A 24,815-nucleotide genomic window follows, 5' to 3' on the forward strand; every position below is an offset into this window, starting at 1 on the left:
CACATGATGCGAAGTGTGAGCAAGTCTTATTTCTTTAGTACTGGAATGGAAATGAAATGGTTATCAACTATGGCATCATTAACAAATACGATCTGGTTGCCACCTGAGCACAACACCACCCTACTGTACATCCACAGTCAACACTGGTGACCATTACACAGTAGCAGAGGAGCGACTACAAAGCATTACCCGTCCTCTCCAGTAAATGGTTCTAAAGTTCTACCATCATAAAATGACACGAAATGTAAATAACCAGCTGCAACAATGTTGACTCTGAGGAGCCTCACCTCCTTGTGCTTCTCCAAGGTGGCGTAAAGCTTCTGGGACAGGTCATTGGCTACATTCGGCATCCCAGGCTTCTTCTTATTGGCTCGGCTGATGCTGCTCTTGTTTTTATTGGTTTTCTTGTTGTTCTTCTTCTTGGCGTTTTTGCTGTCCCCAGGCGTGCCCTAAGAGAAGCGAGACAGAGGAAGAAAAGAGGGAGAGAGAGAGAACAGAACTCTTTAAATATTGATGCCGACCAAATCACAAGCGTCGGATAAAGACTGCTGAACTGGCAGTTTGTCGCCACAATGGTACAGTTTCCCCCCCACAGCAGGTCAAGTTCAGCTTCCATTACAGAAAGCTTCTAAATGTCTACACTTCACATGCCCGCTAAATCCAGCTCAACACACCGCCCACGGTCAAGAACAAAGAGCCGGTTTCCCCCAAATGAATTAAGCCGAACCCTAGACTAAAAGAAAACTACAATGAAAATCTCAATTGAAAAACACTTTCAGTCTTCAGGAAACAGAACCTATGGGAAACTAGCTGATTGATTTTAGCTTTATTGTTGTAATGTAATGAGCTAGCTAGGGGTGCACTCTTCCTATGCCCCAGGCCTTTCCACCTCTGGAGGCTGTGCTGTGCTGCGCTGTGCTGCCTGCAGGCCTCACCTCTGGGGTCTCGCAAGCGGCCGTGTTCTCCTCCTTCTTGCGCTCCTCCTCCTCCTGCTCCAGCTCCTTGATGCTCTCCTCCAGCACGTTGGGCCAGAAGTCGCCCTCGAAGTAGGACAGCTCGTTGGCGGTACTCAGACGGTCCTCCGTGGCCTGTTTGAAGATGTCCTGTGGACCAGCGGAAAAGGTCTTGGGTTATGGGAAACTCCACGGCAAATAAAACAGACCATAATAATGGTGGATAGTAATAACAGTCCATCTGTTTCCAATGAGGTCTCTTAAATTAGAGGTTTAGGATGAAACCCTGAAGATCATGTTTACTAGTAAAGATATTGACACAGAGTTAAACATCTTAGCACTTGAGTCTGTGTACTAACAGCCTTAGGGATTTTCAAAGCCTTGAACACTGATTTACAACATATATTTTCATGTCATTTAATCCCTTAAGATCCCTGAATCCCCCCAGACTGCAGTAGAGTCAGAGGCCAGACAAGATGATGTAGTGATGAGAGGCAACTGGGATTTGAGCCCAAGACCTTCAGGGGTTTCTCAGATCATGCTTAACCATTTGAGGTATGCAAGGCAGAGGAACAAAACTTCAGGTGCAGAAACAAACTCAAAGACTCCCCTTAACCATGCATTGAACCAGCAGATTTCACCCTTTGTACAGAAAGTACTGCTCAGCTACCACTGATAAAATGTTCAGCGTGTCAATTTAACTTAAAGTATCCACCCCTGGCTAAAGATGGCTATTGAGGCTGCCTTGCCTTGTAGTCGTGGAGGATGCGCTCGGCGAAGGCCTTGTCGAGCATCTTGCGGTACCACTCCTGCAGCCGCTTGGGCTTGGGGATCTTCTGGTCGGCAGGGTGGCAGTGGAAGATGTAGTCGTCGCCCTCGCTAGGGGGGCAGGCCCAGATATGTGCCCACACGTACCTGGGGGCAGCCAAGAGAAATCGCAATGTTAGGATTTAATCTTTTGAGAAATCTCAATGTTAGGATTTAATCTTTTGAGGCTTGATTCAATGTCTGCAGTTTTTGTTCAGACTGATTGGCATGGAGTTGAGGAGCTCACCCAAGTTTCTTGACGTATTCCAAATAGCCAATTAGGATTTCATGGTAGACTGCTGTTCGCAACAATCGAGGTCTGAAGAAATGAATACTGTCGAGGTATGATATGTATACCCGTCTGTAAAAAAAGAAGGGGGGGGGGGGGTGTTACATAACATAATTATTGTGATGATTTACAACATACTCAAAAAGAAAACCTGAATGGGCCAGTGAAAGAGTGTGTGTGTGTTTTTTGTTTTTTTCAATATATGGCCTTAACGTTTCTGGGTGGATGCTAAATGTGGGTCTTACCTGGTGTTGGGGAAGGCGCACTCTGAGCCGTACTCCTGCACGTGCATCCCGAAGAAGCAGACGTCCACCCCATCAATCTCCTCAAAGGCAAAAAGTGCTTTGGTTCGGTACGGGAAGGTCTCCGGCATCTCACCTGTGTCCACAAACCTGGGCACGAGAGAGAACACACAAACCCAAATGAGTCGTATGCACTCAGCACATAATGGATGGCGAATGCTTTGGTTGTGGAGGAGGACCTACCTGGACTTCATGCCAGGTTTGACTTCCACTGTTTTGTCAGAGCTGGCCACCACTCGCACAAACACCTCCCCGGCCTCGGGATGGCTCTGTCTCTTCAAGTACTTGTTAACTCGGTCCTCTATGTATGTGCCCAACCGTGTCGACTGCAATCCTACAAGAGATGAGCACATGCTTAGAACAAGAACACCTGAAATTTAAAGTCGTATGATTCTCTATGAAAGACCTGCATTTAACGTGTCAAAATAAATAAACTGCCAAATAAACTGGTCATCGAGTAACTTACTTTTGGCAGAAAACTTGTTTTCCTTCCTTGTTTTCGCACTCTTCTTTAAGCAGTTATCACAGATGAATCTGGGGGACGGCATTAACACTTAGATTAGATTACAGGAGAGCTCCTCTGCGGACAGGATCTCTGTGTGAGATCTCAGACTGAAAGAGCAGCCTTCATGAGACTGACCACTCACCCAGATGGCCAGATGGCCTCGTAATGAAGAACACAGATCTGGTGCATCTTCCGCCCGCAGTCCTTACATTCAACAAACCTGTGGAAGGGGAGAGGAAGACCATTAACAACAAACTCCTACAGCATGTCCAACTGCGCATGCTGCCTTGTCTCTCCAGTAAAGAGGATTACGCCAATTTAAGGAGCATTTCCAGCATTTCACAACTACTTTCCATGGACCTGCATACATGTAATATTTATCATGTATATAATGTGTTGGTATTAACCTACCATAGAATCGCAACTAGGTTAAGCTTTAAGTAAGGGATAATGTTGTCCGTCGGTTATTATCGGATAGTAAGTCCCGACAGGGCGAACAGGACCTTGCTTCATCCGATAATGATCGGCAGACAATACGTTATCAAGCTTTATTATATGGCTGCTTGCCAAATTGAGCAAACAAACTTTATACACTGGGTCTTAAGATGATTTTGTCTTTGCTTCTGCCAAGAAACAAATACTTCGCCACGCAGATAAAACTTGAACGTTTCAGATGCTGCATAGCATAGGACTTTTCTTTTCAATGAAGTTCCATTGCGATAAGTGAATGAACTACTTGGGGAATGATATGAAATATTTGAATCACAAGCACAAAACACGTTGCCATTGGCAACGGTCATTATACCGAATCATTGGACCATCACACATCGGGAAGGTCTGCACACGTTAACTGAACTTTCTGCAGCATTCTGAAGAACTATATAATAATTCCACTTCTTTCACACTGGTTTGTGTTAGCACAGGGGGGAAATCAGGGTTGTCCCAAACAGCAGGGGGTGCTGTAGTGTCGACTACTTAAGGCTGTTGCAGCACAGAACAGGAGGGGGACTAAATCTATGGACACTTCCTAAGAGGCAGCTTTGAGGGCTTGACATTAGCCTCGCTGACGGGCAAATGGGTATTAACCTGGTAGAACTACCCAAAGGCTGTATTCTCTTGTTGATCTTAATGGTTAGGCCAAGTCAAAACAGATAAACGAATGGGGAAACACCAATATCAAGTGTTCCACTCAATAGAGAAAGGACAGGGTTCTCTGTGAGACCATATCTGTTGCTATATTAGTAGACTTGAATCATATTCGCATATGGTAGTCTTCAAGGACTGAGCCTTGAGACGGAGCCCCTTGTTTGCTAGTCTGAATGGGGGGGTTATTATTGATGGTGCAAACAGAGACTTGATATAGTCGGAATACTTACGGCTCAGGGTCTAGTGTATCATTTTTCTTCCTTTCAAACTGGTCTTTAGAAATCATCCTGCAGAAAGACAGAGGAAAAAAGGGAAAGAATATGAGGACCAGAGATAAACAAACAAAGCCCAGAAATTCTCGCAAGAACAATTATACATGAAATCTGAATCCCCAGGGTCTAATCAAAAACCCATTTGGACAACAATCAAGCATAACATTCCAAGCCTATTTTCCTGCGCTAGACATCAATCGTGGTTCACGATTCCAAAGGGGGTGTAGAGGGTGTATGAAACGTACGTCTGCGGCTGTGCTGGGTCGTCTCCGAGAGTTACACTGTCCCCTTGGATCTCATTGAAGCACTTCTCGCAGAAATGATACCTGAAAGACACACGTCAGAGAGTCGTCAGCCTCCTATAAAATCTACGTATTTTGTGTCTCCATATCAATCCGATTATATTCTTAAAAAATGTAACAATTTCCACCCATTTCGTTACTAGAAGACAATGACAATTTTGACTTTTGACAGTTTTGGCTTTCTGGATTGTGCAATTTTAGAATATTGTATGTCCAGGCACTTAGTTAGCTTGTCACCTAATATCTTATTTTCATACTTTTGTTATTATCAGTAAATAATACTTGTAATGATGGCAGCAGTAATATCACAGGAATATTACTCTGCTGCTGTGCTAAAAACTGCAACCCAAATTAATCTGCAGTGACACCACTCATGCACCAGGGGGAGCAAGGAGTGACGTTCAAAGAATTCAGACATTTTACATTTTTGCATCAGACGCATCAGAGAAAAAAAAAAAATTAAAAAAAAATCAAAAACAGTAATACTTAATGGATGTCCCACAGTTTGGACTGATATAAAGTGTAGTCAGAGAGGGATTTAGCTTGTCATATTTGCTGTGTGTAGGAAGGCTCTAATGTCAATGTTACGTGGGAAATATCTATGCCTGTAACTAACCCTTAATTAATTAGCACCTCTTCAAACCAAAGCACTCGCCATGACCAATGAACCTCTTCAGACCCTGACCACATCTAGAACACAATTTGTACCAACCACCAAATGGAACCCTGTTCCCCATTTCTAACCGGTGCATCATTACCATTTCCTTTAAACCCCATTAGTGTATGTATGTCACTTCCTTTAAACCTCATTGGTGAAGTACATGTTTAGACAGTGTAATAGCTAATAGCAACAAGGTTTGCCTCACCTGTTTTGGTAGCTGTAGTAAGTCCCATCGCGAGGTATGGTGCATAGCTGTTTGCCGTAGCAGCACAGCGTCTGCGGAGAGAACTCGTACTGTGGACCAAAACACAAGGATTAGCATACAGAGATAAATAGAAGACAACAAAATAATAACCTGTACTTTTTACTTTTAGCCAGCAATTTTTTGCATTAGTTATAAAGCTACACCTTTCCTTTTCAAAAAGTGTAGATCAGTTTTGTCCATAATTTTTGTCAAAATACTCATACTCCATTTTTAAACTTCTTTCAAGTGCACAACTGGCAATAGAAAATGCTGCGTTCCTCCACCAGGCTGCGGCCCCTCACCTTTCTCCCACAGCAGTAGCCCAGGCTCTGCATGACCGGGTCAATCTCCGCCTCGAAGACTTCAGCCAGCTTGGAGCAGTACTTGTAGACGCGGGACGTCTTGCGGTTGTAGAGCCAGGCGTTGTTGAACATAAGCCACACGTCGTCCACGTACTGCCAGGGCTCCTGGTACTGGCCTGTGTCCAGCTTACGCTTGATAGTGGACAAGTCGATGGGATTCTTCACAATATCGAAGTAATCCTGAGAGAGAGACACACACAGAAAGTGGGATTCCGGGTTAATCTACTGTCACAGAACACTAGTTAGGGCACTAGAATTTACAATGGAAAACAATAGAAAATCAATCAAACATGCTGGGGGATGATGTTTTGGTCTTTTGTCTGAAATTAAAGAAAAATTGTAGAAAAGAACTCTTTGATATTTGTGAGATGAAGATTAAAGGCCATATGCATCATTTATTCATGGTTCCAACTGTTATTAATGAAAGTAGATTAAAGTGGACATGAAACAAATGAAATGATCATGTACAGAGCATGAATCAAATTTTTTAAAAAAGTAAACTTTCTGCTAATGGTTAACAGTTTTACTGTGTCAATCTGACAGTGCCCACACTTTGCCTTCACATACTTAGCTCATGCTTAGTGAATAATTTAATATGCCTTTCAAAAATGTCTGTGCTTGTGTGTCTAGTCTGACCAATTCAGCCAATTTTCTACCCATTTGTCACATAATTGCATGGTGAAGAACAGCAGGCCCACATCCGTCGACTCCAACATGCCAGGGCAGTGTGGTGCGGGGCGCTGTGATTGGTTTGTGCTAATGGTGCCTTAGGGAGCTACAGGCTGAGCCAGAGGCGATCTACGGGTCAGCTGTACTAGAGCTGCGCACAGAGCTCTGTCCTCCGTTGGGGGTGATCGTATAAGAGCAGTGGTAAAATGTATTGAGAGATTTAGAGCTCTTTCTTATTCTAGCCCATTCAAAAATGTCGCATGGGTAAATTTTTCAAAATTAAGTTATTGTGTTTACATGAAAGGCCATAAAACAAGCTTTCAAAATATGCTCATAGGATACTGCCTACCAAAGTACTGAGATAAGGGTAACAAACTACTGAGATAAGGGTATTCAACACAGAATGAAAAGTCCAAAATGGAAAATATGCCAAAATTTACTTAAGGTGTGACACTAACTTTGGCCACTATACGACACTATAGCTAGGATTACATGTCAATGAACTTGCATTCACTGTCAGAAATGTCATGTCTGCTGACAATATGCGCTCTTAAAAAGCTCCAACAAAATATTTAATGTCTCTACCTTGGCCGGTTCTGATCAGTTTCTCAAGTGCAAATGAAGTGTTGCTGCACTTCAAAGCTTAGCCTACTTCACTGCTAGGCTCCTAATGTAGCCCATGTCTTTGGCTAGCCCACATCCTACAGTCTCTGACTTCCCCCTGAAGTGCTTCTGATTTATGGCATTCATGCTTCTGCTAATTGCGTTGGCAAAGTTTAGCTCTACAAAATCCTAATTCAACTTCCAACTGGTTCTGCAGTGGCGTCACAAATATGAAGCCTTCTGTGACTGGTCATCATCCATTTCTGCTGCCACTGGAGCTTAAGTTTGCTGTGATCAAAGATAGTCAATGTATGATTAATGGTGTTGTGGGGCTGAGGAGACTGAGGCTGACGGGCCAGGCAGAGGTACTCACAGGGATGCCCAGCAGCATGGGGTCCACTGGCTGGCGGAAGGGCAGAGACTCCGGGTCCTGCCTGTACAGGGACTCCAGCGTGGGCATGAGAGCCTGCCTCAACTCCTCCGGCTTAAAGACTGGAGAGGGAAAGAAAGGAAAAAAAGGGGGGGAAAAAGATGAGTCAGTGGACCTGAGTCATACTAACTGGCAATGTGACTCATCAGAATTCAGTTTAGAAGATGTCCAGGTACAGATGCAAAATCACGGGTACGAAAAAAAAAAAAAAAAAAAAAAAAACATTACGACTAAGAAGTTGGATGCTAAATGGTACAAGAAAAGAAGCAAAACTGGAAGGGAGAGATGAGAATGGGGGCGAGAGAAAGAAGTGGCTAGCATGGACACTGAAAGGCAGAGAGAGCAAAAGAAACAGAGGAAAGTAGAATGAGTCACAAGGAAAAGATCGATGAGGGAATTGAATAGGGATAGAATGAGAAAAAAGAAAGAATAAATGGAGAGATAGGTACTAATGACGGCAATAAGAGCAAGAGGGGGGGGGGGGCACTCACTCTTCCTGCGGGACTGGGAGGGCGAGGAGGACGTGACCGTGCCGTTGGCCCCAGCCTCCTCCTCATCTTTGACTTCGGCCTTCGGGTCCACCTTCTTCTCCTCCGTCTCCATGGGCTCCTGCTTCGTCTCCCCGCTGTCCGGCTCCTCCTTCTTCACCGACAGAGAACCAGAGTCTTCCTCAGTCTAAACAGGACACACAAGATTACACCCAAGATTAACACCACATGTATTAACATAGCCAGGTATTATGAGCCATGTAACCATACACAATCAAAACCTCAGGCTAAATTGTACAAACAGATTAAAACAAGATTAATAGTATCAATATCAATAAGAATGAACATCCCCACCCATTTCCAAACCTCAAACCATATGTGAACCTCAACTACACCCAACACAGACCTAAGCAGTCGATCACTACTAGGGGTGTCACGATTCTCCAAATCCTCAATTGGATTTAATTTTTGATTTTGAAGTCACGATTCGATTCTCGATCTTTTTATAATATTACTATTAATGCATTCCTTATATGTTATTTACTTTTTTGGCCTTTTCCTATTCTGTTTCAGGGGGCTTTTATTTTGAAAACTCTTTTTATTTTGAAACCGTTCCAACCACGAGGTTGTAAACAGATAGAACAAACATTAAACAGATGTGAACATAGTGAAATGAAACAAAACAGAATGATAATTTGATTGTTTCAGCATACTCCGAAGAGATCCAAGGTTAGTGTTAATATGTACTAATCAATGTGCAGATAAAGCCCTAAAGTAATTTTAGACTGTAACTAGATCTGATCACTTGCTAAGTTGAGTAGCAGGGCTGTACGTTAACTTTTTTTGCAAGTAGCACTGGTGCTACAGAGGTTAAAAGTTTTGTAGCACCAGCCACAAATTCTGTAGCATCGATATAAAACCTCTAAAATCTCTAAAAACAATCACAAGTAGGGCAGTTCATCAATTGTGGTTGGGATCTAGGCCTACTGCAACTGGATTGATAAAAGGTCATGTAGTTGCAAACATCTCACCTGGTTACATTGTGTTTGAGATTAACAAAAGCTATCAGCATGATGTGTTATTTGGTTTTTGTGATTTTGTAAAAACAAAAAAAAACAATCCCTGACAGTTCCATGCAGTTCGACTTTTCAACAGGTAGGCCTATCAGGAAAACAGGTCGCCATGGATTTTTTGTTATTTTTTTATACATACAGTATGCATTGGAAGTCAGTTCATTTATTTTTGAATACTGTAAGTAGAAGATATGCTGAAGATTTTATTCCACTAAGATTTAATTCACGTTTAGTTCATATGTCTAAGTTTTTAGATTAGAGTAGGCCTACATTCAACCTTATTGTCATTGCACGAGTGAAATATCGTTTTACATCTAACCAGTGGTGCAAATGAGTAGGCTAACTGACATGTCAAACAGTGCCCCCATGAAATGCATCCCTAGACTGTTCCATACACATAGGCTACAGTAGGTAGGCTACAGTAGGTAGCCTACTGAATATAGCTGAAGGTTTGTGGCTAACGCAGTCGTAATTAAAGTGTCGTGAAGGTTTTTTCCCGAACCGATCATGTTCTTGTATATGTTATTAAGCACTACTAAGCGATACTATGTTAAAGCATGAAGTGGGCTCATATTGACAGATATAAGCGAACATCCCGGTGGACTTTTTTCTTCGAAGTTTTAGATCTGAATGGTACCGTTTGGATACTAAGTTGTTCGTTTTAAACTGAACTAAAAATGCAAAGCAACAAGGCGATTGCCACAAACTTCTACTTCTGCGTGCCTAATCTGAATTCACCTCAGCCCGGTCGGAAGATACTTTCGCTTTAGGCTTCGCCGATTCGCGAGGACAATTTGCAAGGTATTGTTTGATTTGGAGTTGGATTGTTTGGATACTAGGCCTACAAACAAGTAGACATGCTTTTTAATCGCGTAGACTGCAACTACCAAGTTGAAATCAAAGTAGCCTACTGTACATCGATTCCCCCCTCACAGAAGCAGCCTATACATACGCAAGTGTTTCACAGGAAGCCTACACCGGGCGCGTAGCCTAACTGAAGCGCTCCGTTCGCAACGCACAAAAACAGAAGACGGGTCTATTTTTTTAACGTAGCCTATGCACCGCTATCACATCTGGTGTAGCCAGCTGCACTGATCACAGTAGAAGGTAATTGCTGTAGCCTCCCTGTCATTCTCACACGCATGCATTGTATTGCCATCAGCAAAACTGTATCGCACCAGTGCTACGTTGGTAAATCATCCATCGCACAAACAAATTTTTTTGTAGCATGTGCGACATATATGTCGCACTGTACAGCCCTGCGTAGGCTAAGTTAGTGTTACTTGACGTGAATGACAAAATACTTTCACACCGGTGATTTCAGAGTAGCAAGAGGGGCTTTGATTTCGGTCGGTTTATGTGTATATTTTAACTGGCTGCAGCCTAAAATTAGAGGTGTTGACGTCGCAGTTCAGCGTGTGTGTGTGCACGTTTGTGCGTCTTGGCATACATGCTGGACGTCATGTCATTGGGGGTATGGCTGCATCGTCTATTCTACTTTTGAGTTCGAAGTTCAAGATTGAGATGTAATTTCGATCAATTTCGATTTAAAATCGAAATCGTGACACCCCTAATCACTACCTCTACTGTAGCTAGCACAGTCCATGCTGCTGCACACTGATTGCTAAGTCTCAATCATACCTCCATCTTGGGCTCCATCTTGATGCCGGCCGGATGGAAGTCCTGCTCATCGTGCCGCGGCTCCGCCTTAGGCTCGCTGGCCGTGGGCAGGTCCGCCAGCGCGTGCTGGGAGTGAGGGTCGGCGCTGGCCGTCGATGCCGGGGTGGGAACCCTGTTGTCCAGACTGGCACCAGTCTGAGAGAGCTGAAGTGGAGTGAGAGTGAGAGAGAGAGAGAGAGAGAGACAGGAGAAAGAGAAAAAGGAGGTGTGTGTGTGTGAGACAGAGAGAGAGACAGAAATGAAAAGAGATAGTGGGAGAGACAGACAGGAGAAAAAGACAAGTCAGACTAAAACTGTATAGCCATATGACATACAATCAGCTAATGACAATCATATCTGCCAAATTTTGAGACTCATGCAATAAGCAACGTTCAGTGGGGGACAGAGTGCTACTCTGGACCAATACAGATGTACTCTGGACCAGTACAGACCGACTCTGGACCAGTACAGACCGACTCTGGACCAGTACAGATCCACTCAACATTGCAAGTCTAGAATGCAAGTCATGCCATAACCCCTTAGATCAGGGGTTTACCAAACATAATCAGTGGCACTTATGACAAGATTAACCCACTCATTTTGGCAAGGACATTATAATCACAAATCTAAAGAGCATGTCTTCAGAACAGGCACAGAGACATACAAATGGCACTGTGGTCTGGTCTGGCAGGGTACTTGATACACCTTCAGAGTGGGCTCAGCACATCTGTCATGTCACAGTCCAGACTACTACAAGGCTGGAAGAGGCCAACCACTGGATGCGAGTGGTAAACATTTAATTTGTCTCCGTTGTGGCATTCTCGTTGCGCTGACGGGGTAATTAAAAATGTAATTTTAGCCCTTCATCACAGACTGCTGCAGTCTGACAACTGACTGGTGCTCTGGCTGCTCTCAGCAGCCCGCGTCCCAGCTGATATCTCGCGCTCCCATCTGGAGGGATTAAGTTGTGGCAGGATGGCCTGCTCGACTCGTACGCATTTAGAAGTTGCTGATTGGTTTTGGAAGGCGGTGCACAACTCCATCGCTCATTTTTGTAAACCGTTTTCCTTCAGTCAGGTGGATGTGCATGCAGATGCTTCGAGATGATCAGATGTCCCAAAATACAGATACTGTAAGTGCATATGGACTTTTAATGTGCGTGCATACATGCGCTTCCTTTTCGAGTCAAAACAGAGAGCCTTGTGCTTCAGTATATTCAAATGAACAGTGTAGAGAAAAGCTTTTCGCTCTAAGCTGTCAAGCCTGTTTTCCCTAGCGTGGAGGCCTCCATGGTGCTGAGTGAGTTAGTTAAGGGGCACAAACAAAGCAAGGGGGGGGGAGCTTGAAAGCTGTTTGGGAAAGGGGAGAGAAAGCGACAGAGGAAAGAAAGCGACAGAGGGCTGGCTGAGAGAGCGGAGAGCGAATCCTCGTTAAGGGAGGGTGGAGGTGATGTTGCTGGTGGAGGTGGCGGCAGACGGCGGTCTCACCGGAGTGGTGGGGGGCTGCGTCTGCTGCTGCTGGGGCTGGAGCGCGGCCTGCGGAGCGTCCAGCGTGGGGCCGGACGCGGAGGCGGAGGAGGAGGAAGGGTGGGTGGGGGTGGAGGAGCGGCTGGAGGAGGAGGCGGCTGCAGCGGCCGGCTGCGGGGGCGCGAGAGGCTGCAGGCTAGCGGAGGAGGAGGAGGAAGAGGAGGAGGCGGAGGAGGAGGAAGGTGGAGTCGGCGTGGCGCGCAGCGCGGCCTGGGGCAGCTGCGACGAGCCCACAGCGCCGAGGGCGTTCAGGGGGAGACTAGCAGCAGCGGCGGCGGCGGCGTTGGGGGGTGGCTGCTGTTGTGGCTGCTGCTGGGGGAAGAGAGGACGGGACGAAAACACACACACACACACAAATAAACACACACACAGGGACAGACACGAGGACGCAAAGCAGACACACACACACACATATACACAGACAAGATTGTAGCTTGGTAGGTACAGGGGGAGACAGGATTGCAGCATGTGTGTTAGAGTGTGGCGGGGGGGGGGGGGATGAGTTAGCGTGTGTCTCTTCATTTATAAATGTGTGCATCTTTCATCCCGTTTGAACACAGCTGTGAATGTTACTGTGCTCTGTTTCCTTACCTAAGTTGCAAGTCGCGGTGAGTACATTAATTTTATCTTAAAGAGAGAACTTGTGTGTGCAGAAAATGCACTCAAGAATAGAACAAATAAACAATGTTTTTTTTCAGTGCACTGGTTGGTCTTTCCACCAAACAATCGTCAAGGTTAAATAAAAGTCAAGACGGTGCTAGACGGTAGTCAAGGTTACATAGAGCTGGGCATATATAAAATCTGGTGGCTTAAATGGGATCTGACTTATTCTATCTAGTCTCATCCTTGAATTGTGAAGATCCATTCACAATGTTTAGACCCAGTGTGAGGAGTTTTTCACAGGAAAAGGTCAAGTCATGAGTTTATATCAGATGCACGCAGGGGTGCAAAGACACTTTTGTGAAGGTGTCACGGCAGTCTAGGAAAAACGTATCTGCTTTTGCCCACTTCCATTCAGATCTTGGTTGCACTCTCTACAGTATTATATTCACATGAGAGCCACATTCATTCAGACAGAAGTCACAAGAACTCAACACATAATGACACCCATACTAAACAAGCAGGTGTGCATCAGCCACCTTGGTGTATAAGGTGTATGTGTGTGTGTGTGTGTGTGCTTGTTGTAGTGTAGACAGATGCATACTTTGACTGTGTAAGACTGCAGTATGCCCGATACCAGAATCAGAATCAGAAGGCCAAGGTGAGCAAACTGATGTTTGACACATAAATATACACATATCATAAGTACTTTGTGTCTGTACAGACTTAATGTTCAAGTCAATGATGAAGACATTCTGAGGTTTATAGAAGTATGCTATAGAGGTATGTAAAGAGTGTGTAAGAGAGCAAATGTGTGTGTGTGTGTGTGTGTGTGTGTGTGTGTGTGTGTCCTCTGCGCCAGCTCACCTGTGTAACGGCTGCCTGCGCTGCGGTCTGGCCCAGCGCCACTGTAGCCGTCATGGCCGTGTTGGCGTTGAGGAACTGCGTCTGGTTGGCCGTCTGGCCCACCATGGCTCCAGCGTGGCCGCCGATCATGCCCTGACCCTGGGGCATCCGCGTGGGGGACATGCCCAGCTGAGCACCGCACACGCACGCAAAAACAGGGTTAGGGGGCCGACACACTTCACTGGGCAGCAGGTTAGTGACATGCCATAACATCTGAATGGGAACTGAATGAAAATACACTAACCTACATGTGCCTTCAAAAGGGCAAACAAAGGCAAACCGTTTTTTAGTTGCTTCAAGTTTATTTAACTTTGAGTTTATAGCGGGCATTTATGACGCTGGGTTAAGGTTTAATGTTTACATAAGAATGTTCCAATTTAGAAGTTAAAAAGAACGCATACGCCTTTAGAGTTGACATCTGTCGGATTTGAAAACACTTTAGGACTTGAATAACCTGTTTTTTTACCACACTTCTGGACTTGTGGATGAATTTTAGTGAATAACCACAAGAATAGAAAATATTGATCTGAACACTTAAATCTTCATCCCAATGGCTGAACAGCACACAGACAGCAAAAACACAGAGTAAGAATGGCGACTTGTGAAACGAGAGTGAGTGCACACAGCTGGAGTGAGAAGAGAGATGTGCTGAGACGAGATGAGAGATGAGGAGCAGAGGTTGAGAGGAAGAGGAGGGGACTGACCGGCGGGACGGAGCTGATGTTGATCTGCTGCGGGTGGTTCATGGGGGACGCCGCGCGGGCTGCCATGGGTGCCTGAGTCATCTGCACATTCTGCATGGCGATGGAGTTAAACTGGTTCATCCCTACACCACACACACACAAAGGCAGAGAAGAGGTTGAGACACACGCCGACACATTTTTACATTGAAACAAGAACACATACTACAAATGAGTGGGCAAGCGTTCATGGACCCAACAGAAAATACTTGAGCTCTGCAAGCACAAACATACACTTTTCACAAAAGCAGCCTGAAAGCAAGCATATGTGGACCCTTTTTGTATCTGAGAGATTTTAAAAAATAATTGACAGAGCTGACATTTATACACTTACATTATATACATACATATAATGTATATAATATATATCTATTTTTCTCTCTCTTTCTCTCTGCATGTGCATACAGTGTCCCTAACTGCCTCTTAATACACAATGACAGACACACACACACACACACAATCAGCCATGACAATGCGCACACACAAACACACAGACATGGCAAGACGGACGGCCACAGACACATAAACTAAGCTAGCAGTGAAAACAGGAGAACAGCAACAGCTACGGCGGCAGGGAAAAGAGCTTCTGAGGGAGAGAGAGAGGGGGAGGGGGGCGGGGGTACCTTGAGAGACCTGCATGCGATTCATGATCTGATTTGGCACATTGGGCATAGGCATAGGTCCATCTGAAGAGTGGGAGGAGGAAGAAGAGGAGGAGTGTGAGAACCAGAGAGAGAGAGAGAGAGAGAGAGAGAGAGAGGCCACTGAGCAAAAAAGACCTGCCAGAAGTGATACTGAAGCACAACATACCACAGATTAAAGACAGGTCAGGTCAGGTGAGGATGGAAGTGTGCCCCTGATAAAGTGTGTGTGTGAGCGAGACAGAGGGAGAGCAATGAGTGAGATCCAGTGAGTGAGTAAGCGAGATTTCACTTTCAGGTTGCCGACCTGCTTATACGCTGAAGGTAGTATGTTTATGCATGCGATTTGGCTGACACAGTGTGTGTGTGTGTGTGTGAGTGTAAGACTCACTCGGAGGCCTGCTGGGCGGCTGCTGAGCTGGGTTGAGGGGCCCCTGGTTGATGATCTGCTTCTGCAGCCGTGAGCGACGCTTCTCCTCCAGCTCCTTCTGAATCTTGTAGATCTTCTCTGCCAGGAAATGATAATACTCATCCTGCAACAACAAACAAACAAATAAACAAACAAACACACAAAAACACCAGTAAGTCATTGATGCCCCCAGCACATGTCATGCTATGACCCCACTGCCCAATACATGACCCGCATAACTGCGTCATGCAGTAAACATATTGCTTACTGTCCTATTGAACACTCACTCCAACATGTTCTCAGTCTCAGTCTCTCTCTCTCTCTCTCACACACACACACACACACACACCCCTTACCCTGCTGTTGGCCGACTCGTACATGTCCCCCTCCACCTTGCGGGCGTAGGCCACCAGGTTCTCCATGCGCCGGTCCTTCAGTGCAGCGGGGTCTGGTGTTGGGAATATGGCTTGAACTCTGAGGGAGGGAGAGAAGGATGTCCAAAGTGACGTCCAGTAATAACAATAAACATTTTATAGTCTACCGAGAAAAAAATCCCAATACTAATAGTAACAGTACACACATAATATTACAGATAGTATGCAGATCATTATGTGTGTGTGTGTCTGTGTTTATTTCTTGTTCTCTTTGACTCACAGCTTGTGCACCAGGTGGTTGCGCAGGTCCTGAGTGACGTGCTCGTGCCATGCCTTGCGCATCCCCGGCGCCGAGAGCGGAGCTGCCGTGGCGCCCACCCCGGAGTCGGCAGACATCAGCTGACTGCAACCACCACACACACACGCACACACACACACACACAGGGGTCAGTCACATCAGCCACAACACACAGAGATCAGGCACGCAGAACTAGCGGAGTCTACAGTCCTTCGTGTCATATCGAGTTTCCAACAGACAGCTGTGGTCACATGACCGTGGTGTAGATGATGCCCTCGATACCCAAATGAAGTGGGTTTCATTTTGATACAGCTGACTGGTGTGGTGTTCCTCTGCCTTGACAAGTTTCTACTTGTCATTTAAAAAAGCACAGAAGCACAGCGACGCATAGGAGGTGGGCAAGTGTTCTTCAGTCATTCATACATATGCATGCCAGATATGTCAAAGCAATTTTACTGGGGGGAAAACAGATTAATTCATTCCAGGAAAACAGCAGAACACCTCATTACCATGTGGCATCTAAACACTACTGACCACATGACAAATACTTGACCACAGGTGTACTGTTGGCTTTTCCCTCAAATACGTCGGATAAAAGCTTTTTGTTTATTGTGTGTTTGTAAACGGGGTGTGATCTTACTTGTTGGGATTGAGAGTGGACGGCAGTGATGAGTCCGAGTGCAGATTGGTTGGATCCGAGGTGCCCACGCCCATCGCCCCTCCCCCCAGGGTCATCTGATTTGAGCCCGCTGAGGAGAGAACCAATCACATGTTAGGACACCATAGCTAGAAACATCCCATATTGTACATTAAAACATTTGCCAATTGTTCCCTGGAACAAGTACACGCATTTTGTATAAAATAAAATAAACAAACTGATGCAGGTGTTGAAATAATTGTTTCAAGTCATTGCTAGAGGTCAGATGCTGTTGCAAAAATCCTCTTTTCACAAGTCTTTGATCTAAACTTGATCAAATCTGATTTCATATGACTAAGCTCCGTCATTTCTGAGGGGGGTGAGCAGTTGGATTTGAAGTTTAAGGACATCTTATCATACAGAAGAATATCTCTCTAGAGGTAGAAAAGTAGCTGTTATGGATGAAATGTCCGTCTCTGGCTGCCCTCTCCACGATGGGTATTGCCAGAGCTCTTATGAACTCTGCACCAACTGGGACCACTTACCTAAAGCCTTTGATGTGTTAACACAATAACGCCCTCAAAAAAATACCAAGATTTTAAAAAGATCAGCAATGAGCAAAAAAAGCTTCACTATTTTCACTCTTCCTGAAGGCGCCCCAGTGCAGGCGCTGCACACTTGAGTGCCCAATAACCCGATGGGGTTACAACATTATCTATGACACACCCACTGAAGATCTACATTTTTGGTCCCATCAGTGGCTGGTAGATGTGTAAATTTGATCAGCCGCTACTTTTTTACCAGACACTTGAATTATGTGGATTATATCCATTAATTCCGTAATGTCTACCAAAAGGTTTATGGGAGCATAATTTACAGATGGCTGAGAAGACAAACACAGTGCAGGGGTGTGTGTGTGTGTCATGTACTGGTGTTTGTGAAGCATTTGTCTAGCTTCCCAGTAACAAACTTGGAAATGCTACAAATGTTCTACTAGTGACCAGAAAAAGGTATTACATCTGAACCATTTACTATACATGGTTTTGAAAAACCCAGCACACATGAAATGTACAGGAATAATGTTTATGAGCCATTTTAAAAGCTGACTAGTTTACAACTATTTCTTTACTTATTATTCTCTCATTCATGCATCTACTGATTCACATGTGTGCAGTTTCGAACTATACAATCTGATACAGCAGAATTTTACTCCACCTGTTTACATTTTATCAGAGGCGACTTATAATACATAAAAAAAAAGTTAACTGATGTAAGGAATTAACTTCTGTGAACCTTTCTACCATTTTACACTGGAATAAACCACTTTGCTGAATCAATCCAAAGAAGAGAAAATCTTTCCTATTTTTTCTTACACTGACTTACAAAATATAACAACCTATAACACAACCCCACCACCACCCCCCCCCCCCCCCCCCCCCACCACCCTCCAGAGAGCCGTGGCCTGGCCTGCGTACCGAGACCGCCGATGGGTCGTAGCTGCTGCTGGTGGGGCGTCTGGGCGGGCGTCTGCGTGGTGCTCGGCTGATTGCTGTAGGGGAGGCCCAGGGCAGCGTAGGCTCGCTGCATGGAGCTGGGGTCGATGGTGGTGGAGCTGTTGATGGCAGGAGTGCTGGGCTGGCCAGGACCCACCACCGTCGCCATGGAGCTGGGCAGGCCCACGCTGGGAGAACTCAACATGGCTGTGGAGGAGAGGAGGAGCACAGTGGAGAAGAGCAGGAAAGAGGGAGAGAGAGAGGAGTGGAAGAGAGGGAGGGAGGGAGGGAGAGAGGAGTGGGAGAGAAGGATGGAGAGGGATGGAGGTAGAGGAGTGGGAGAGAGGGAGGGAGAGAGGGATGGAGGAAGAGGAGTGGGAGAAAGGGATAGAAGAATAAGTGGAAGAGTGGAAAGGAGAATGCAGACAAGGTCAGAATGAATGAAAAAGGAATAAAGGAACAGAAGAGGGGGTGGAAGGATAGACAGGAGAAAGAACGAAAGTGTGGGGAGCGAAAATGAAAGCGATAGACAAGAAATGGATGAGAGGAGGGGAACGGAATGGAGTAGTTAGAATGTGAGGACAAGAAGGAAAGGAAATAGATGGGGGGAGGAGGGGAGGCAGAGATATATTAAAACTCATGTTCATCTTCAGCACATCAAGCCAATGTCATTCTCTTGGGTTGGAAACACCATCAGTAAAAACTGCTATAGTCAGACATGAACTTGGAAAGAAAACAATTCAGTCTGAGGATTTCTTCCAGAACCAGACAAAAAGGAACATAAATCATGCTGCTGTGATGAGTCACATCAGCAGAAAGCCTCTATGTGCTCACCAGCACAGAAATGCAGCAAAGACAAACAAACTCAAAATTTCTCTTTTACTCTCCCTCCTTTCCTCTCAGTAGGGTGATGAAAGATGCTCCGCAGAAAGAGAGAGATGAAAAGAGAGAGAGAAGAGAGAGACAGAAGAGAGAGAGAAAGAAAGAAAGAAAGAAAGAAAGAATGAAAGAAAGAGAACACGAGAGCTGTGGTAGAGGGATTTAATGGTGGCAGCCAATGCCACGGTGGAAGCGTCCGAATCCCCTCCCTGACGCCTTCTCTCTCTTGCATGTGTGAGTCAGTGTGTTCAACCAACTCCAAACTCAGCAGGGGCGCATGTGCACTCTCGCTCACTCTCCCTCTATCTCACACTCACACTCACACACACACACACAGAGATCTGCGGGAGAGTGCAACTACTACCAGGGCCTCTTCTTGAGTCTGGGTCCTGTTAAAATTTGCTGGTTGTCATCATGGCAACAGGCAGATCAGATAAAATGTGCCGTGAGAAAGACAGAAAGGGGGAGGAGGAGAGGGAGAGGGAGAGACTTACGCTGCGGGTTGCGTTTATCACTGGCGTTTTTGAGCGGCAGGCAGACGGGACAGTCGTGCCGCGTGCAGTTCTTCCAGTGAGAGATGATTTGCCTGGAGGACGCACAATGAGCCACTGCAGAGAGAGAGAGGGGGGGGGGGGGAGAACATTACTTCCAGAGAACACAATGATAAGTAGGCAAAACATTTGATCTTGGGGGAACTGGGGGGACCTCCAGCTACACTCGTGCTTTCGGTCCTTGTGTAAAAATGATGAATGAAAAATCCACAATTAACAGCAGACCTCTCGAGAAGTAACACAAAACTGCTCAATCCGACCAACAAGGCCCTCAAGCCACGGGCTGGCGGGATACTGGTCCCATACACAGATAGACACACACACCAACCAGAGGCTCCCAAGGGAAGATCCTGTATTTGAGAACAAAACAGGGCACCACACACACACACAGTTCCTGCTGTCGAACCATGACTGGGAACACACAGTTTGGCCACGAAGGGAAGCGTGACATGTTCCTGGAGGATTGAGTTTCCTCCCTCCCTCTCTCTCTCTCTCCCCCTCTACCCCTCATCCCCCACTCTCTCTGTGGATCTCTCGTTCTCCGTCTTTGGCCAGGCCCCAGTGTATGAGCAGGGGGTGTGAGAGTCTAAGCTCCTTCAAGGTTTCTTGGCTTCTTCAAGGTTTCAGGGCTGAGGGGCATGATCGTGCAAACTCTGTGGCGAATTTTGGAATAGCTAACGATATGGTGCCTTTATCACAGGCTGCCAGTGATAAACCATCACCAGTCACACTTATTTGACCCCCCCCCCCCCCCCCGATGACTTGAGACACAAGCCGCAGAGTTGCAGTAGTCGCCCCGAGCATTGAGCTTTGGAGTCGCAGACGCCTCCAGCATTTGGCGGCACACATGGCACCAGACATGGTGGTTTTGCTAATTACGGCAATTCCTCAAGCACGATGGAGAACAAAAAACATGAGAAATAAGCTTTGCTGAGCAAAACAGACCAAAAAAAACAAAAAAACAAAACAGGCCTGACAGGCCTGGCCCTGTATTTTCTGGAGCTAAACTCTGCCGCTGGTTAAAAAGCTGATGTCAACACACTCCATTTTGTCTTTCTCCTCGTCTGCTGGATCCCGCCATCCCTGCGCAGCCCTCACGTCTCCTTCCATTTTCTAATAAAGCCTCCGCCTTTGCACTCGCTCGCTTACTGCCGAGGGGCTTAGGAGCCCCGTAAACGACTGCGGCGGCGGCACAGCTCGAGACGAGAAGGAAAAGAAAAGGGAACAAGAAGAAGAAAAAGAAAGAGGCAGGTGATCCGGGCAGCATGTGTGGCAGCAGCAACCAGAGGGGAAATGAGCTGGCACACACCTCAGGCGTGGATTTAGCCTCAGAGCGTGTGTGTGTGTGTGTGTGTGTGTGTGTGTGTGTGTGTGTGTGTGTGTGTGTGTGTGTGTGTGTGTGTGGCAAGGGAAATCTGTCTCTCCGGCTTGAGTCAAGAACAAAAAGTTTCCTGCAGCGGGTAGCGTGGCACCATGTTCTCACCAAGTCGACACAAAGACAATTTCTCTCGCAGTGCACATCGTGGGTAGGGTAGGGTGGGGCGGTCCCGCAGAGCCGATACTCATTTCATTTCCCTGGTTGCATGTCCTCTCGCAGATAATTACAAGTAGTCATGCAGCGGTGTGGTCTCCCTTTCTCTGTTAGCGAAGGGGAACAATGAGAAGCTGTACATCTCAATTAGGCAGCGTTCCCACCTACAGGAGCATCTGTCCTACTCTCCACATCTGCTTCGTGTTTTACACTCGGCTTCCATTCAACAGATGAACCAGCTCATGAACCAGACAGATGTTCCGATAATCATCTCTTGCACCGTGTTCAGTACGATGTTTACGTCCTCGCCAAAAAAAGCAACGTTGCGTTTCTGGGCTCAAGGCCGAATTGAGTTTATCACAAGTCATCATTCTAATATTGTCATCTCTTTCATCTCGACAACCCAAACCCAGGTCCATCTGAGACAGATTATATTCATGTGTTGATCAATTAAGTGATTGTCTTTTGATCTGAAAACTTTAGTCAAAACACAAGAGCATTTGTCCGGAAAAAAATCCACGTTAGCATCTGCAACACGTTTTAATCTATCTGAGCCATTTCATTTCATTTGGTGACTCATGTAATAGCCAAAGCAACATTCCCGAGGCACACCACTTAGTCATTAGGCTATAAATGGAGCAGCCTAAGAGGCTGATAAAACAGCGCAATGACTTGCAGGACTTTGACAGAAAAAGTCAAAGGAGATGGCAAGCTGAATTTGAATAGTGCATCCGTGTTGAGGTACACGGCTTTGGAAGCGTGTGATTTTTTTTTGGTAGTCAGAATTGCTGGCTGTGAAATGGCCAGAAACCTCTGTTGACAGTATTTGGATGTCCAGCAGATAAAGGCACTGAAAGGGTTAAGAATTCACTCTGAAGCTTTTCATACCTTTAAATACAAACTACTCCTTCATTAAAAATTGGTTGCACTAGGGACGCTACCTAAGCAAGATGACAGCCATAAACTGATAATTACATTGACCATTAACAATTTCTTAAGCAGCATGCCCACAAAACAACCAATGCAAAGGAAACCCAGACAACTGTGGTGGAATATTTCTCAACTCAGGAGACATTGTAGTTTCCCCAAAGCAACCTAGCATTACCTTTATTACCATTATTAGGAGTAACTCGCTCCTTATCCACAACACCTCAAGGTACTTGTGGTATTCAATCCTCTCACACCCAAACATTTTCCAATACATTACTGCCTTACAACAGTTTACCTCTCTCTCTCTCCCTCACACACACACACACACACTTCTCTTTTCCAACTGTAGTCAAACATACCATTATCACCCGCACCTCAATCCAGCTATTCCACATTCTGCACCCCAGCTCACCCAAACAATTCTCCAACCAATAACATCATACCAGTTTCCACCCCCCCCCACCCCCACAAAGTAACTTACTACCCTTGCACACCCACAGATATGCATGAATATTTAATATACAACACTCAACACCTGCACCCAAATAATCCTACAGGCTGCACACACACACACACACACACGCCCCCGCCTTCCTGAGCTCCACCCGCCCTGTGATGACTCACCCTGACAGGTCTTGCCAGCCTGGCAGTGGGTCATGTGGTTGAGGACGTTCTTCATGGTGCGGCAGTGCGGCAGCGAGCAGGCGCGGACCTCACCGTTGGCCTGCTCGCGTCGCTGGCACTTGTGGGCGTGCAGCAGCAGGACCAGCTGCTGCTGGATCAGCTTGCGCTTCTCCGGGTCGGCCGTGGGGCCCGTAGCCACCCCGCCGGTGCCTCCTGCGGCGGCGGCAGCACCGGGGCCGGCCGCCACCAAGCCCACTGGAGCGCCCATCTGCTGCTGCTGGGCCACCATGCCCACTGTGGCACCCATCTGCTGCTGCTGTTGTGGCGAGGCCTGCTGCTGCTGCTGCTGCATCTGGGACTGCAGGGGAGAGCGGAGAGAGAGAGAGAGAGAGAGAGAGAGAGAGAGAGAAAGAAAGAAAGAAAGAGAGAGAGAAAGAGGGAGAGAGAAAGAAAGGAGATAAGAGGGTGACCGATAGAGAGAAAGTGAGAAAGACGAGAAACAGGAAGGAAACACATGAAGCATGAACGAAGACACTTTCACTGTAAGGAATCAGTTGCTGAGGCAATTAACTGTGTATAAAAACATATTTTATTGTATATAGGGATGCACAATATATCGAAGTGAAAAAATTAAAATATTATCGTTCTGATAACAGTATATATTTGCATCAATATTTTTTTCCCAAATACGTACAGACCATCTGGCTACGTTGAGCTACTTGAGCTTGGTTGGCTACTTCCTCAAAATAATATCAGTGGAGTGGATGTATTTCACCATTCTAACAAGATCTGTTGATCTGCATTGAATCTTTGCAGCCCAAAATCCACTTGTAAATGGCCCTCTGTTTAAATTCTAAGCAGAGTGGACCTAGACTGCTTCCTTGTGCTGGTGTGTCTGCACTATACCGCGCTAGTTGGGTGGGACGACTCGGTACATAAGTAATTTAAAGTTGTATTTCAGTATCATATTTGCATTTCGTTTGCTTGGGTTTTGTAATATTACCGAAAAATATGTTAGCCATTCCTGCTTCAGTTCCAGACTGGTCATTAAAGACCTTCGAGGCTGGCAGCAGGTTGTGCGCAACAGAGTAGACAGACACAAGATAGGCTACAGTCCGTGGAGTTGCAACTTTATTCAATCAGCAGTTGAAACTGCATAAGTTTACCTCACAAACTGAAGAAAAAAAGAAAGACCGGAAAAAAAAAACCCGGAAGAATGAAGAAAACTGACTAAATCTATATGACTGTCATAATAATCACAAGGGACACTAACTGCCCAATAGCCAATAGCTATTGCCAATTCATGCTCTCACCATTCTCAATCACCTTGAGACACTCACTGTCTGGTTGATTACTTTACCATTGATAGCTTTGCACTACTAAGACTAGTATATCGTCACAAGAACCTTTGCGGACTCTGATACTCACCAGGTTTGCCACGTTGGTGACGGCCGTTCCCTTCAGGTCAGAGGGGAACGGGGGCAGGCTGTTCTGGAGGGGGGCGTTGCCCCCGCCAGTGCCCTGCCCATACGCCTGCCCAAACGGACTACTGTTGCCCGCTAGGCCCATCTGCAGAGAGAGAGAGGGAGAGAGAGAGAGAGAGAGAGAGAGGGAGAGAGAGAGAGAGAGAGAGAGAGAGAGAGAGGGAGAGAGAGAGAGAGAGAGAGAGAGAGAGAGAGGTGAGTGCAGAAAAATAAAACTTACTAGAAATTCAAAGAAAGGTGGGACATTTTTTCAAAAGTGAACCAATTTGATTGAGAAATACAAAATATAAGAACCATGATATTTAAGCAATATGACACGAGTGGGAGTGGGGATGGTAAAGGATATCGCCACGGCTATAATTCAGCCGTAGATATGAGGCCGAAGGCCGAGTGCCTTAGTCAATTACAGCCGTGGCGATATCCTATA

At 45.9% G+C, this 24,815-nt stretch overlaps 1 protein-coding gene across 5 annotated transcripts in view; it reads right to left on the minus strand.

Moving 5' to 3' along the window:
• The window catches only part of crebbpa (CREB binding lysine acetyltransferase a), a 59,414-nt gene that overhangs the window by 4,524 nt on the left and 30,075 nt on the right, over window positions 1-24,815 (minus strand). The window contains exons 3-29 of one of the 5 annotated variants that reach the window (XM_076293103.1): window positions 24,333-24,473; window positions 22,905-23,262; window positions 19,763-19,876; window positions 18,372-18,596; window positions 16,900-17,008; window positions 16,242-16,364; window positions 15,944-16,061; window positions 15,570-15,711; window positions 15,161-15,223; window positions 14,502-14,623; window positions 13,759-13,926; window positions 12,253-12,600; window positions 10,748-10,930; window positions 8,037-8,220; window positions 7,489-7,607; window positions 5,784-6,023; window positions 5,443-5,531; window positions 4,520-4,600; window positions 4,233-4,289; window positions 2,999-3,076; window positions 2,818-2,885; window positions 2,535-2,685; window positions 2,295-2,441; window positions 2,008-2,121; window positions 1,703-1,868; window positions 936-1,103; window positions 288-449 (exon numbers count right to left, since the gene is read on the minus strand). In XM_076293103.1, the coding sequence (XP_076149218.1) occupies window positions 288-449; window positions 936-1,103; window positions 1,703-1,868; window positions 2,008-2,121; window positions 2,295-2,441; window positions 2,535-2,685; window positions 2,818-2,885; window positions 2,999-3,076; window positions 4,233-4,289; window positions 4,520-4,600; window positions 5,443-5,531; window positions 5,784-6,023; window positions 7,489-7,607; window positions 8,037-8,220; window positions 10,748-10,930; window positions 12,253-12,600; window positions 13,759-13,926; window positions 14,502-14,623; window positions 15,161-15,223; window positions 15,570-15,711; window positions 15,944-16,061; window positions 16,242-16,364; window positions 16,900-17,008; window positions 18,372-18,596; window positions 19,763-19,876; window positions 22,905-23,262; window positions 24,333-24,473 (4,038 nt within the window). Of the gene's footprint in view, window positions 1-287; window positions 450-935; window positions 1,104-1,702; window positions 1,869-2,007; window positions 2,122-2,294; window positions 2,442-2,534; window positions 2,686-2,817; window positions 2,886-2,998; window positions 3,077-4,232; window positions 4,290-4,519; window positions 4,601-5,442; window positions 5,532-5,783; window positions 6,024-7,488; window positions 7,608-8,036; window positions 8,221-10,747; window positions 10,931-12,252; window positions 12,604-13,758; window positions 13,927-14,501; window positions 14,624-15,160; window positions 15,224-15,569; window positions 15,712-15,943; window positions 16,062-16,241; window positions 16,365-16,899; window positions 17,009-18,371; window positions 18,597-19,762; window positions 19,877-22,904; window positions 23,263-24,332; window positions 24,474-24,815 lie in introns of all 5 variants that reach the window. The other 4 variants (XM_076293096.1, XM_076293109.1, XM_076293120.1 and 1 more) reach the window with 4 other exon arrangements.

Source organism: Alosa pseudoharengus, unplaced genomic scaffold (assembly GCF_046254945.1).
Source record: "Alosa pseudoharengus isolate Yale_2024_CS ecotype anadromous, Long Island Sound unplaced genomic scaffold, YU_APseudo_1.1 YU_APseudo_1.1_scf_1, whole genome shotgun sequence".
Classification (NCBI taxonomy): domain Eukaryota; kingdom Metazoa; phylum Chordata; class Actinopteri; order Clupeiformes; family Clupeidae; genus Alosa; species Alosa pseudoharengus.